The sequence below is a fragment of the Bombina bombina genome, chromosome 1 (assembly GCF_027579735.1).
Source record: "Bombina bombina isolate aBomBom1 chromosome 1, aBomBom1.pri, whole genome shotgun sequence".
In the NCBI taxonomy this organism is placed as follows: domain Eukaryota; kingdom Metazoa; phylum Chordata; class Amphibia; order Anura; family Bombinatoridae; genus Bombina; species Bombina bombina.
In genome coordinates, this window is record NC_069499.1 from 1455933047 (window position 1) to 1455949089 (window position 16043).

General features: G+C 37.0%; 1 protein-coding gene across 8 annotated transcripts in view; it reads left to right on the top strand.

Moving 5' to 3' along the window:
* Window positions 1–16043, top strand: part of LOC128653023 (mucin-5AC) — a 353148-nt gene that overhangs the window by 32220 nt on the left and 304885 nt on the right. For all 8 annotated transcript variants that reach the window (XM_053706088.1, XM_053706082.1, XM_053706103.1 and 5 more), the window contains exons 3-5: window positions 1035–1073; window positions 3316–3348; window positions 10755–10793. In XM_053706088.1, the coding sequence (XP_053562063.1) occupies window positions 1035–1073; window positions 3316–3348; window positions 10755–10793 (111 nt within the window). The remainder of the gene's footprint in view (window positions 1–1034; window positions 1074–3315; window positions 3349–10754; window positions 10794–16043) is intronic.

The window sequence follows — 16043 nt, forward strand, 5'->3', positions numbered from 1 at the left end:
AAAACTTGCACAGGAAGTAATCAGGGTCAATGCTGGCTGATGTGCTCACTTTGTCTTGCTGGCTGAATTGCTGCCTGGGAAATATACAGTCTTTGTGAGACAAATTTCTGATGGGAAACTCTTTATACCGAAAGAGCAAATAAAATTGGGACGAATATTCACTTTCAGATTTGTGCATAGTCTCTTATATGATAGTGAAAAGAATTTTGATTGACGACTGAACTCTCAAATATTGGTAATGTATTAAGCGATTTGATGTTGTTATATTTTTAGTGTTTTAAAGCAAAGATATTCTTTATTGCTGTTGTTTAATTGAAGCTGGTATTTAAAGAGGTACTTTATAGTTGTAACGCTAGTATTAAATAGACCACTGTACTTCATATATTAAATATATTAGTGCTAAGCAACCTTATTATTAGGAAGAGGGGTTTTGCAGTCCATACTTATAAATTCATTTTCTTATTTACTGTGAAATCTCTTAAGAATCGCACATAAATTGGCTATTGTGTTGATAATATATAAATCTCTCTGGGGACCTCCAGGGCCTGGTCACAGTCACAGTCACGACCTCTGGATCCCCAGAAGTTATGCTCCTGATTATATCTATTGCTCTCCCACTTCCAAACCAGTCTAAAAGTTTGAATCCTAAAATTTCTAGATGTCTACAAATTAATAAAAAAGTCCTGTTTTGCAGAGGAGATAAACATTTCACAATTTTTATGAAGAAATGTTAATAGAGATTTGATGCTATTTATCTTTCTCTACTACTGTCTTCTAGTCTTAATTTTGCTATTTATCAGTTTCTTTCTGTCCCTATGTTGTCTCTCTCTTCCTGTCTCTTTAATCACTTTCTTCTCCAGATCATTTATATTTTGTTTGTCTCCTGATTCAGTTGTTCTCTTTTTCTTTCACATCATTTCCCTTTGCTTTGGAATGTGATCAGTCTGTCCCATGGAATTATTGTTAAACAAATCTGCTATGATATACTCCATTTCTGCTTTTCTTTAATGTATTTTTACGTCAATATTTTTTAGGTAAAGTTAGCCAACCAGACTCTTCCACAACTGGAGCAGGTGAGTCAGTTATGAGGGCTTTAAATAATAACCCAACAATTCCTCTAAAAAAATATGGATTAGATTCTATGGGGCCAAATTATCAAGCTCTGAATGGAGCTTGATGCTCCTGTTTCCGCGTGAGCCTTCGGGCTCGCCGGAAACAGCAGTTATGACGCAGCAGACTAAAGACCGCTGCTACATAACTGGTCTGCCTGCTCTGATGCAGCGGACATCAATCCACTGATTCTATACGATCAGGCTGATTGACACCCCCAATTGCCAATTGCCCGCGAATCTGCAGGGGGCGACATTGCACAAGCAGTTCACAAGAACTGCTTGTGTAATGCTAAATGCTGACAGCCTATACTGTCGGCATTTATCGATGTGCGGTGGACATGATACACTACATCGTATCATGTCTGCTCGCACATTAATAAATAGGCCCCCATATATCTATTATAAATTCTCCTTTAGTCTTTTGCTTTCTGTCTGTATCCATTCCTGTCCCTTTGTTGTCTCGCTCCTCTTGTCTCTGTATGTCTTTTTAATTATTTATTTTTTTTACCATTTAAAGATTAGGGGAGAGTGCTGTCTTTAAATCGTGTTTACACAAAATAGACTGCATTTGCGAAAATAAAAATTTTTTTCTGTGAAGTAACACTTCATATTATGCATATATATATTCAGTATCACTGTTCATTCACTAGATTTGTCACATTGGACAATTTTGCCACTGAAAAGCAGGCAATACTGAAATGGCTGAAAAGGGATAGCTAAGATGGAGGACAGTGCTTTGAATATTAAAAACCCACAGCAATATTTCTCCATTAAAATACAGATTACTCCAATGGAACGCCCAGTAAACTTCCATGAAAACGCCTATATATTTGTCATGTCTGCGATCTACTTTGGTAATAAAGAAAAAACAAACCTTCCTAGTAAAACTATAGGAGCTGGCAAGTGGTATATGATATATGTATATATACCCTGTTTAATGTATATGTTTTGTATACTATAGTGTTAGAATATGTATGTAAACTTTAATCGTGAATGTAAACCTCTTGTTTAGCCGTGTTTTTTAACTTATTTTAAGAACGCGATTGCGTTTTTACAATGATCCTATTTCATAATATCTAGAACGCAAATGCGTCATCGCGTTTTCCAAATAATATTGAGAACACAATTGTGTGTTTGCAATATTCATATTTCATAATATTGTAAATGCGATGGCTTGTGTTTACACTGTAGCAAACATGTTCTATATTAATGTTTACATATATATACTGTATATAGATAGATAGATAGATAGATAGATAGATAGATAGATAGATAGATAGATAGATAGATAGATATTAATATATAACACATTTGCTACAGTGGGATCCAAATATTATAAGTAAAACATGATTGTGCCATTGAATTTGCATTATTATGAAATATGAATATTGCAAATGCGCAATTGCGTTCTCAATATTATATGTAAAACACAATTGTGCATTAGAGTTCTCAATATTACAAAATGTGATAATTGTGAATGGACAATCGCGTTCTTAAAAAAAGTTTACATACATATTCTAACACTATACTATACAATACATATACATTAAATAGTGTATATACATATGTCATGTACCCACAATCCCCCTCCTAAAGGTGTATTATTGATATGTTTATTTCACTATCGTATTTCCTTAAAATATTTTATACCTTAATGTTTAGTCTGGCTACCCTACTTTTTCTCCTTGAATTAATCTTTTCTTACTCTAAGTGTTTTCCAAAATGTTCTCCTATCTTCAGCATTTGTGGTTCTGTATCGTACATGAACATTTCTTGCTTCATATCAAAACTCCTTAACATAAACTATCATTATATCTATTGCTCTCCCACTTCCACGCCCTTCTAAAATATTTAAACCTAAAATTTCTAGATGTCTGAACATTAATCAAAAGTCCTGTTCTGCAGAGGAGATAAATGTTTTCACAATTTTTATTATAGTCTTACTTTTGCTATTTGTCAGTTTCTTTCTTTCCCTATGTTGTCTCTCTCTTCCTGTCTCTTTGCTCACTCTCACCTCCAAACCATTTACTGTATATTCTGTTTGTCTCCTCATTCAGTTGTTCTCTTTTTCTTTTCTTTCACATAATTTTGCTTTAGAATGTGACCAGGTCTGTCCCATGGAATTATTGCTAAACAAATCCTCTATGATAGACTCCATTTCTTATGTTCTTTGATGAATTTTAATGTCTTAATATTTTTTTAGCTGCCATTAGCCAACCAGACTCTTCCACAACAGGTGAGTCATTTGTGAGGGTTATAAATGATAACCCAACAATATCTATTAAAAAATAATATAATGGATTGGATTCCATATATCTATTATACATAATTTCCTTTAGTCTTCTTTTGCTTTCTGTCATTATCCAACCCTGTCCATTTGTTGCCTCTCTCCTCCTTTCTGGACACAATTTGATCCAATACTGTCTCCTTCACATCAGTTTTCTTCTATTCATGCCTTTATGCTATTTTTCTTTGCCATTTCTGGCCTATGCTGTCTGTCTCTCAACATTTAATGTCTCTTTACGTTTGCATCTTTTATAGTCTATGCTTTCTGTCTTTCACCCTACCTTCTTCCTTTGCTATCTGTTTTGTGGAGGTGCCATCTGCCTCTCCACTTATCATCTCCCTGTTCCGCCTGTATTTCCTTATTCCCTTGTTTTGCACCATTTCATTCAAATTACAATTTCTTCTTCCTTGCTCTTTTTTCACAAACTTCAGCAGCTTTGTCTGTCTGTAAATGTATCATGCCCCCTTTCTGTCTGTCTTATGATTCCCAATTGTTTAACTCTTTCTCATCCCTCTGCTACACAATTCGTTGTCCATATATCTCTACTTGTATCTTTGATTTATGTTTTAATCCTTTCAAGCTGAGATTTTGTACTGGTTTTTTTTTTCTTCTTTTGTGAAATATTATTAGGGTTTTCAACAAAAGTAATAATTACAACAGCACAAATGTAATCATATAAACTAAATAAAATAAATGTAAGAAGAAAGAAAAGGGACACTGAAGGTACAGTATGTCTCCTTTAATGTGCTACAAGTATAAGAAATTAAAGTGGAATGTTGACAGACCCCCATATCAAACATTTAAGTGATAATGGTTTAATTATGTTCCATTATAGAGACATTTACCAATAGTTTTTCATGATCCTTATAACACTTATAATTAAACAAACCATCATCTATAATATGTTACAGCTACAAATATGTCACTCTCTGTTCCCAAATGAAAGATACATTGAAAAGGTGTTCAAGCTTGCCCTGGAAACTATAGTAGATTTTCTCTAGAGACGTGATATATTTTATCTCAAGTTTCCACTGGGCATAGTATGGAACTTGAATATTCTTCCAGAAGCAAGGTATTAACTGTTTAGCATATACTGGAAGGGTTGTTGTATCCACAACTGGTAGGTGGAGTTCTGTTTAATAAAATAATTGAAGGAGGGTGTGTGTCCTGAAAACACCCATGGCAGGACGAATTACTAGTAGATCTCAGTATGGCCTTGTTGATTGACCGATTATCACAAGAAATGGCCAGAGAAGCAGTAACTGCATCCATAGATACCAAAATTGTGGATGTTTTATTTACTAGAGCATTAGACAAGAACACTGGAAGCTTCTGGCAGTGGCCTCATTTTTAATATTCCAGTACACCAACCAAGGTTTCTGGGTAATACATTCAACCATAGACTGGTATCAGCAGAGGAAGACATAAACATAGCTTATCCACAAATTACAATTATCTGTACTTAAAAATGGATCGAAGAGAGCCTGCAGATTCTGCAACCAGTGAACTGTTTATCATGAGAGCTATACAAAGCCTGCTAACAGAGAATTTCAACAAGCTTCAGAAGAAAATCTCTAAGGTGTTATTTATTTATTCTATGGCTGCAGTGACACTGGTCCCTGAAGCAAGCTAGGAGGCTGATGATAGGCAGCAAGTGACAAATTTGATGAGACCCTGCTAGACACAAAGAAGGGGCCAACCAAGTTATCCCATCATGATCCAGTGTATAACCGCTCAGGAAACAGTGCCTCGGGCAGTGGTAGGGAATTGGAGACACCGACCCCTGACCCGGAGAAGAATCCTGGACATGGATAGTTGATACTCTGTGATTCCTAGTTGCAAGGAGTTATTGCAGGGTTCACAAAGAGTAAAACATATGTATGCAATATATTCTGGCTTCAAAGGAAATACAATAGATACTGTGACTCATAGTTATTAGGAGTTGCTGCAGCATTCATAAAGTGTAAAACATAACAATGCAAGATATTTAGGCTTCAAAGGAAATAGATAGGAGATTGTGCTTTATAGATGCAAGGAGTTGCTGCAGGGTTCACAGTGCATAATATTAGTTAGAGCTGTATGACAGAGTAATAAGCAGAGCAGCACAGGTGAAAGGCAAGTTGCAAGTTAAGCATTAAATACTCGTGTGGCAAATATTGGAGAATCACAGTGAAGCCGTTTGTTAAACTGAACACATAAATGCAGAGTTCGGAATATATTTATTTGCAGGAGGATATTTGAGCAATGACAATTTATAGCAGTGATTAGTTGTAAGGTTCAGAGTAGGATTCAGTTGCAGCAATCAGAGCAAATTACAAACTTGTAATTTAAATTGAGTCCAGAATTAGAATAATAGCAGTGTCCAGGAAACAATGCATGAAATATATGGATACTTGCGATTTAGTAGAATTCAGACTTTAGCTGACAGGAAAGGCTGTAATTTTAATATCTCTAGGAAAGTCCATGCTGGAACAAACACATCGATCTGTACATCTGGAACAAACTTCAAAGCTAATGCAATGACATGACTTAAAGGAGGCTGAGAAAATCAGGTGCATGAATAATTAACTAGGCAGGTAAGTTCCAGCAGTAGAATGAATACAGACATCTCCCCAAACAGCATGATTGACAGAAGCAGGGAAGGCAGTCTAAAAGGGACAGTTATAGCAGACAGGCATATTTTACATATCCTTTATATTGCTAACTGAAGACACAGTCTCTGTGAGTGATACCACCAGCATACCTATTGATGAAACAAGAAAGAGAAAGACACTGACTTACGGTCCGAGAGAGGTGATGCTGGAGAATGCCCACCAGTGGATGCAATTTCACGTCTATTACTCCAGCAACTCAGAACAAATTTAACAACAGCTTGGACACTTTTTTTGGAAATATATTACAGTGGGACATGCTCACTGGACCTTTGAACAGCTCCCTGGTAGGGGACTAAACTTCCAGATTCGACTTCCTAAAGAGGAGAATCTATTTGGGCAAATTGGTGTGGGCTGAGGCCAAGACACCACAGTGGGGCCCATAGTATATGCTTGCTACCAGAGCTTCTTTTTGATATGGCCCTTACTTATCTTTTGGGTTTACTATTTTCCTTTTGTTTTGTTTGCCCTGATTTCTCTTGTGGTCCTTCCTCAGACTGAGGGATGACTATAAGACTAGGGGACTGATGATCTAAAGCTCTCCGCTCAGGCCAGGTGATCTCCCTAGGGGTGAAGCAGGAAACCAGACATGGACCCGTTGCTCATTGTGCCTAGAGGTATATGGCTGCACCTCACTGATGAGGCCCACACTAGGACGAAGCATACGTCTGGAGTTTTGCTGTTTCTCTCATTCATAGAGGGATTGCCTGGTATTTCAAGACTGGACTGCACTGTTTAGTCAGGACCAGACTGATATACTACAGGAAAGTTCTTCTCTGTGAAAGGTACATGTTGAGCAAAAATAGGCTGCTTCTAGAGTGGTAACTAGCCATAGAACAAGCTATTATGCTATTTTTTGTTCCCAGGTTGAGCACTTCTCTGTTTTTCTTTATGCAAATTATGACCCTGTGATGTCTCCCTAAGGGTGATGTGGGAAGCCAGACGTTGACCTGTTGCTCAGTGTGCCTATAGGATATGGCTGCACCTCAACAACGAGGCCCACACTAGGGTGAAACATACGTCTGGGGTTTTGCCGTTTCTCTCATTCAGAGATGGATTGCCTAGTATTCCGGGACTGGACTGCACTGTTTAGTCAGAAACAGACTGAAATACTACAGGAAAGTTCTTCTCTGTGAGAGGTACATGTTGAGAAAAAGAGTCTGCTCTTAGGGTGGTAACTAGCCATAGAACAAGCTATAATGCTATTGCTTTTTCCCAGGTTTAGCACTTCCTTCTTTGTATATGGAGATGATTTATGAAGTCTCATCAGTACTGCAAGATCCCTCAAATATTTATTGAAAAAAAGATTTTAGTTTGAGACTGTTTATCTCATTATGCAATATCCTGTTTGTGAAAGAGAGACACATTCATTACAATATAAGGTCTAAAAAAAATCCCAAAGATTTTGTGTGATTTCTCTCCATAGCGAAGGGTTTTTGATCATCAGGCCCTAGATGTGGACAGTATTTACACTTTGGACTCTCAGAGACTAAATAACCGTGAGATATTAAACTGACAACCTATAATGAGCTAGATTACAAGTGGAGCACTATTTATCACTCTCGCTTGTACTTTAACTTTGCTAGAAGTAAGATTTTTGTGTTTGTCGGGTAGCACATGTTTTACAAGCTGAAGGTAAAAAGTTTTTTTGCCCTAACCCAACACATGCAATAAGCCAAACTTCAAAGATTGCAACCACGTTAACATATTCCCTTAAAGACGTCATTTTTTTTGAGGTGCGGTAACCCGACAATAAATATTAATATTTCACATTCCAATGTATTTCACATAGCAGAATATGTTCTATTTATTCTTAAATACGCACACGCAAACACACACACACACACACACACACACATATATATATATATATATATATATATACACTTTCCAGAAATAGAAGGCACTCGCTGGGTCTTGAGAGAAAGAATAACTCCTTTATTTGTGACATTTCAGGGTCACCCCCATTTTCAAACAGACATACAATGTGAAACAACTTACTCACCCTTTTTAAAACACCCTTTGGAACCCCATTGCGAAGTTGCTGACAGCATAACCAGAAGTGGCCGTGATCACGTGACTTACGTTACTTGCTCACCATTCTCGTGGCAACAGGACGCTAGCCAGCAAAACCTGTGACAGAAAAACAAAGCAGCATGTTTAAAATATGGCAGAATGAACAGTACATATTTACATGAGGGTCATTGTATCAGTATATAGATTACTAAGGAAGGTACTAATCTAGCGGTAGAGGGTTTCACATTTTACTTATCCAGACATAATAACCCTATTACAACCAGTACAAAATATATCTATAGTTACCTGGTGAGAGCTCCAGCTATAAAGAGAACTCATATCCCTAGGGCAACCTCATACTAAAAACAACTATAAAAAACCTATAGAAAACATATCTGTATTACTTTCCTGGCTCACATTAAAATGAGTACATATAGTCAAACAGTATGCGATAAACAGGAGACTATTATGAGGGGAATAATAACAGTGGATTAATGGACATATATAAGCCTATTTTATACCCATTAATACAGATCTATGGGTTCTCCCAATCATTATGAGATCTGAGTGTGTTGCCCATACTCATAGAAAACAGTACTGTTCAAAAAGGTACAGCACATTGGTAGTTGATGGTGGTGGTGCAATCTGCAGAGGGTTCCACAGAACTCCCACAAAATAATTCAATAAAGTCCAAAGATACAGCAGCACTCACCAATTAACAAACTTCCATCTTTATTGGAACATCAAGGTAAAAAATAGACAACGTGAGTGTTGCTGTATCTTTGGACTTTTTATCATAGAAAACAGTGCCAGTCTAGATGCACATTTAGTCCTTGGGGTGTCATGGTCCCTAGGGTATGAATCCATCTGGATTCTCACTGCAACAGCAGCTTAGCCCTATCCCCTCCTCGTGATAGGGGAGGTGCATGATCTATTATTATGTACTTCAAGTCCTTGAAATTATGTTTCGCTTGTGTGAAATGCCTCGCCACCAGTTGTTCAGATGTCCTCTTGTCGATTGCTGCCCTAATGGAAGAGTGATGATTTTCCATTCTTGTTCTAAGATTGTCTACGGTCTTGCCAACATAAAAGAGACCACATACACAGTGCAGTAAATATACAATATACTTGGTCATGTTTGATGGGGAATCTTCTTGTAGTGTAAGGGTGGCTGAAGCTGTTGCCGGTTGTCAGGCCTCCTCAGGTGCTGCACCCCAGGCACCGAAAACAACCTGGTTTGGGCTGTAGTCAGGTTTCCTTCAGATAACAGTGCCTTGGGGCGGTCTTGATTAATTGGTTACAAAGTGAATGTGCCCTGTGATAGCCCATTCTTAGTGGATCAGTATTGCCCAGAGGTAGATCTCTGTCAGATTTCAATATTGACCAATTTTCTCTCATGGTGTCAATAACTCAGGGTAAAAGTTGTGATGAAGGTCATTCTGTTATCCTGGTCTTTACCGTCATTAGGTACCAGTGACTCTTCTTGACTTAAGTACGCTGTTTTCTCTCTGCAATTTTGTAACAATCTTCTCTGGTAACCCCTCATGGCAAAGTTTCTTTCCATTTCTTGTAACTGTTTGAATCACTGCTGGGTAAAGTTGATTTCTGGGCAAATACAAAAACAATTAAAATTTGATCGATGATGATAGACTGAGATTTAGAAAGGCCCGTCCAGCGGTCGAAACGCTTTTGTGAAGTTTATTTAGATAAGACCACTGTGTGAGTTGCTCCTGGCACCTGAAGCCAACGCTTCCTGTTATCGGCCAGGAATACAGGGGAGTGACTTACAGTGGTTCTTATCTTTTTAGAGTATTTGCGTATCTGTCCTACCTTTTCTTTGTGTAGTCATTATTTAAAGGGGCAATACTGAGTTTTCTAGGTAATTCCCTGGAACCTCATTATTTCCTTAATTTAACTGTATCACAGTGCCAATATTTTTCCATTTTTCTGTAGACTGAGATTGAGGCCACTCTTTCTTACAAATCAATATTCTACTTTCTTTCCTTTCGTCGTAGTGTTTCTCAATTTTTCATCCTGGCCATCTGCATTGTGACCCCTCTTGCCCCTTTAACGTCTCTTCTTATTTAAATTTCCTTCTGTGACTTAATTTCTTTTACAAATGGTCTTCTTTCTATCTTTTTGATTAGTACCGTGCACTTTGTCTCATTTTATGCCCTTTTGCTATTTGTCTCTGACATTTCCAGCTTGTGACATCTGTCTCTCACCATTCAACGTCCCATTGATAAATGTCTGCACCATATATTAGTCTATACTATCTGTCTCTCACCTTGCCATCTTCTTTTGCTATCTGTTTTTGTGACCTGTGCCACCTGAATCTCAACTTCTCATGCCCCTTTTTCTGTCTGTATTTCCTTAAACCCTCATTTTGCAGCATTTCATGTACATTCAAGTTCATTTTCTCTCTCTTTTTCACTTGATTTACTTTTGCTTTATCTCTTTGTCATCCATCTGGTTTCTACCTTTCTCCACTAGTCAAGTTGTTATCTATATTTCTCCATATATATATTTCTTGTGACTTTGCTTTATGTGTACTTCTCCTCCACTTACTGTTCTGCCTTTCTCTCTTCTTCATCTGTCATTTTGATTTATATGTCTTTTCTTTCATGATGATATTTTGTTCTGCAAAAACATACTAGGATGTATTTTCATGTCTTTGTCTTATTTTAGGTGTCACAGGCCAAATATACAAGCACCCAACAACAACAGGTGAGTCAATTGAGTGGATTATAAATAATAAAAAGTCCTGTTTTGCAGAGAAAATACATTTTCTAAATTTTAAAAAAAAATTAATAGTCTTGATGTCATATATCTTTCTCTTCTACTCTCTTTACATTTCCATTTTGCTTTCTGTCAGTATCAATCCATCCCTTGCTGTTTTTCTCTTCCTTTCTCTTTGCTCACCATCTCCTCCAGACCATTTATATTCTGTTTGTCTCCTTTTTCCGTTGTTCTCTTTTTCTTTCACATCATTTCTGTTTTACTCATTTTCTGCTTTTCTTTAATGTTTTTTTATGTCCTAATATATTTTTGTAGGTGCCACTAGCGAACAGGGTTACAAATGATAATTAAACATTTTCTATGAAAAAATATTATTATTGGCTATTCAAATCAGCCAATAAAATTTCAGTAGCTCTCATCCTATTGGCTGATTTGAATGTCCAAAATCAAATCAGCCAATAGGAAAACAAGGGATGCCATTTTGAAAATGCTCCCTTGCATTGAAGATTCAGTGTAGGGCAGCGACCGTATGAAGAGGACGCTCCGCGCCGGATGTCTTGAAGGATAGACCCGCTCTGCGCCGCCAGGTTGAAGATAGAAGATGCCGCCGGGATGAAGATAGAAGACGCCGCATGGATGGATGAAGACCTCGCTGCCTGAATGAAGACTTCTTGCTGCCTGGATGTCCAGACTTCAAAAACTGTAAGTGGATCTTCAGGGGCTTAGTGTTAGGTTTTTTTAAACTTTTTTTGGGTGTTTTTTTTTTAGATTAGGGTTTGGGCTTTCTTAAAAGAGCTAACTGTCCTTTTCCGGGCAATGCAAAAAAGCTAAATGCCCTTTTAAGGGCAATGCCCATACAAATGCACTTTTCAGGGCAATGAGTAGCTTAGGTTTTGTTAGAGTTAGGTTTTTTATTTTGGGGGGTTGGTTGGGTGGTGGGTTTTACTGTTGGGGGGTCCTTCTATTTTTTACAGGGAAAAAGAGCTGATTTCTTAAGGGCAATGCCCTACAATATGCCCTTTTAAGGGCTATTGGTAGTTTATTGTAGGCTAGGTTTTTTTTATTTTGGGGGGACTTTTTTTATTTTATAGGGCTATTAGATTAGGTGTAGTTGTTTTTATTTTGGATCATTTAATTTGTTATTTTTCGCAATTTAGTGTTTGTTATTTTTTGTAATTTAGTGTTATTTTTTGTAATTTAGTATTTTTTATTTTTTTATATAAATTTTTTTTAGTAGTCTTAGTTTTTTTAATGTGTAATTTAGTTTATTTAATTTGTAGTTATTTTAATTTTATCATAATAGTTAGGTTAATTGTTAGTTTAAACTTAGTTTTTTTATTTCACAGGCAAGTTTTTATTTATTTTAAGATAGGGATATTGTAATTTTAATATAAAGTTAGGGGGTTGTTAGGTTTATGGGTTAATAGTTTAATTTAGTTTTTTGAAATGGGTTGGGCTGGCGGTTTAGGGGTTAATAGGTTTATTTAGTGGCGGTGATGTGGGAGGCCAGAGGATTAGGGGTTAATAACTTTATTTAGTGTCGGAGAGCGGTGGAATAGGGGTTAATAGCTTTATTATAGTGTGGGCGATGTCGGGGAGCGGCATAATAGGGGTTAATACATTTTATTAGTGGCGGCGATGTTGGAAGCGGCAGATTAGGGGTTAATAAGTTTAATTTAGTGTTTGCGATGCAGGAGGGAGGGTTTATGGGTGTTAGTGTACTTTGTAACCTTTCATTTATGAGTTTTGTGTAACAGTTTTGTTGTGCATAACTACTGGTCTCAGATAGCGGAACAGATTGTGTTAGTATAGGCATTTTAGCCTCACTGCACAACTTGTAATACCGGCGCTATGGAAATCCCACTCAATTTTTTTGAGTGCGGGATTGATGTTGCGTTACAGGCTAAAATGCTTACAGTACAGCTATACCGACAAGACTCGTAATGGCTGCGTTCCGGTTTTTACGCTGTAATGGCCATTTTTTCAACGTTAAAACCGGAACGCAAAACTCGTAATCTAGGTAAGAAATTCTCATACCTATTTCTTGTGAATCCCAGACAAACACTCTGGTCTGTTCCATCTGAAGTTCTTTTATGTATGCTTTTCCCATCCCATGTCAATCAAAGGCAAAGATCTGTGCTGTCTGAAGTTTTCATTAACCTTTTTGGGTGTTGGCAACCTATTTTCTTCTTGTACTATTTAGTTCATGTCTCTATTTCCTCTAATTCTCAATATTTATTGTTCAATACCATTGCTATCTTATGTCATCATCGCACACAATTTTACATCTTTTTCTGGCTACCTTTAATTTTCTCCTTGAATAAATCTTCTCTTACTCTAAGCGTTTTCCAAACTGACAATTCCATTTTACAATCTAACATTCTTTTCGGAACTCTTACACTAGACTGATTCTCCAAATCACAGAAATGATCTCCTACTTGATCTGATCTTTAGCCATTGCTAATCTGTATCATACATGAACATTTCCTGTTTCTTATCACAACTCATTAACATAAGTATCATTACATCTACTGTTCTTCCAAGTCCAAACTCTTCTAAAAGATTTAAACCAAAAATTCTAAAGTGAAATAACCATCTATCATCTAATCTGCATTAAGCTATACATTTTGCATTACATGGGACGCTAACCATAGCTCCTAAGTATCATTCTGCCTTCACCAGTGCTAACACACTGTATATTTATTACCAAGCAGCAAGTCTTAGTACAGTCGCTAACTCGCTCATGACAGTGCAAATAACAAATATATAATCTAATCCCAAAGACCTATTCTTTATTTTTATTGGCCTTCTTTAAACAATTCTACCATCACCTGCTTCACAATGCAAGGCAATGTCACTGCAAGTGCCTAGTACTAGGTTTATGGAATCTTCCAGTCACACCAAATCATCACAACAGATCTTTAACACCCTAAAACAAATTCAAAATTGAACTCAAAGATACTAGAGGAAAAAACAAAACACATTGTATAATACCTGGAAAACATATTTATTTTATGGGGGTGAGAGTCCAAGAGCCATTACCTGTCGGATTACTCCTGACCCTAGGAGGAGGCAAAAAATACAGAACATACCAAAAGCTTTTATTACCTCCCACTTTCCTGCATATCTCATTCTAATATATAGCTCAGAAAAGGAGAATAAAAGAAAAGCAGGAGAGGACAAAGCAGAATAAATGAGGTGCAGGCTACAACTGTCGGTAACAAAAAAAGAAACAAGGGCGGGTCTAGAAGACTCTTTCCACTATGAAATAAATGAGTTTATCAGAAAAGCAAAAACTGTGTTTTCTTTCATAAAGGTGGTAAGAGTCCATTAACCATTACCTGTGGGATCTAATACCCAAGCAATGTAGTCTATAATATAAAAAAGTGGGACAAAATAAAAAGCATGCACACTGTGGCCTGGAGGACTTTCCTGCAAAAAACAGCCCCAGATGAGGCAAGAACATCAAAATTATATAGCTTCATAAAAGAAGACCAAGCTGCAGCCTTGCAAATTTGTTGCATATAAGCCTAGCTTCTAAAAACACAAAAAGTAGAAACAGATCTATTACAGTGAGCAGTAATTTCAGGTGGAGGAGATTTCCCCCGCCTTCAAGTAAGCCTTATGAATCAATTGTTTTAACCAAGAGGCCATAATGACTGCCATAGCTTTCTGACCCTTACACTGACCCGAGAAATGAGTAAACAAAGTTGAAGACTGTCTTAAGTGGCTTGAAGCTATAACTTCAAAGCCCAAACTATCTTCAAATTACGTAAAAGTCGTTCCTTAGCATTCTTTGGAGCTGGACTCAAAGAAGTAGCAACAATTTCCTAATTGATGTTTGTGCAAGACAATGCCCTAGGCAAAAAAGTGTTATGAGCTGCTTTATCTGGACAAAAATTAGATAAGAAGCCTCACAAAACAGTGCAGAGAGTTCTGAAACTCTTCTTGCAGAGGAAATTGCTGAAAGAAATAAGACTTTCCATGAAAGAAGCTGAATATCCAATCAATGCATTGGCTCAAAAGGTGAGATTCCAATGGGGAGATACCGGCTTAATCACCTCACTGTCACATTGTCTGACTGAAATCTAAGCAATGACTCTTGCTTGAGAAGGGGCCATCTCTGAAGAGCCTTGAAAATCAGAGTTCCAGTTGGAGCAATGTGTCTGTGTGAATCCTTGCTAAATTTAATGACGGAGCCTGGACCAAAATGTCTTCCAGGTAAGGATGTACTGATATCCCCTGAACTCTTATTACAGACATTAGGTATTACCTGAATACCCTGGGAGCTGTAGCCAATCCAAAAGTAAGAGCCACAAACTGGATATGTTTGTCCAGAAAAGCAAACCTGAGAAATTGCTAATAATCTCTGTGAATAGGAGTATGAAGTTAAGCATCCTGCAGATCAATTGGGCTCGGATTATCTACATTTTGAAAATGGGAATTTGTTCAGAGGTCTGAACGTTCCCTCCTTTTTGGAAATAAGAATAGATTTGAATAAAATCCTAGTTTTTATTCTGATAATGGGACTGGGACAACCACGCACATAAATTCCAGGTCTAGAACACACTGGAAAAATTATTTTATAGGATCCTTGGGAACGTGAGACAGAAGAAACTTTCCCTGAGGAGGCCTAGAACGAAAAACCTATCCGGTATCCGTAAAAGACAATGTCTAGGACCCAGGAATCTTGAACAGATCTGAACCAGACCTTCTGAAATAGTTTCAATATGCCCCTACCAGCAGAAAACTAGATCATGGACTGCACCTTCATGCGATTTGGAAGCAGAAACAGATTTCTTGATTTCAAGAACATCAGCAGTGACCCCCAAAAAATGGGTATGCTAAAGAAAGTTTGCTTCAATGTACTATCTGTAAATACTTGAATAAAGATGTATTAAAAATATATTAAAATGTAGCTTTTAATTAAATTTATTTTAAAATGCAGCAAAAAAAAGTTATGAGAGCTGCTTGTTGCTCACACACACACACACGCTTAAAAACACACCACCAGTGTGTATACAGTGGGGGAAAAAAGTATTTAGTCAGCCACCAATTGTGCAAGTTCTCCCACTTAAGAAGATGAGAGAGACCTGTAATTTTCATCATAGGTATACCTCAACTATGAGAGACAAAATGTGGAAACAAATCCAGACAATCACATTGTCTGATTTGGAAATAATTTATTTGCAAATTATGGTGGAAAATAAGTATTTGGTCAATATCAAAAATTCATCT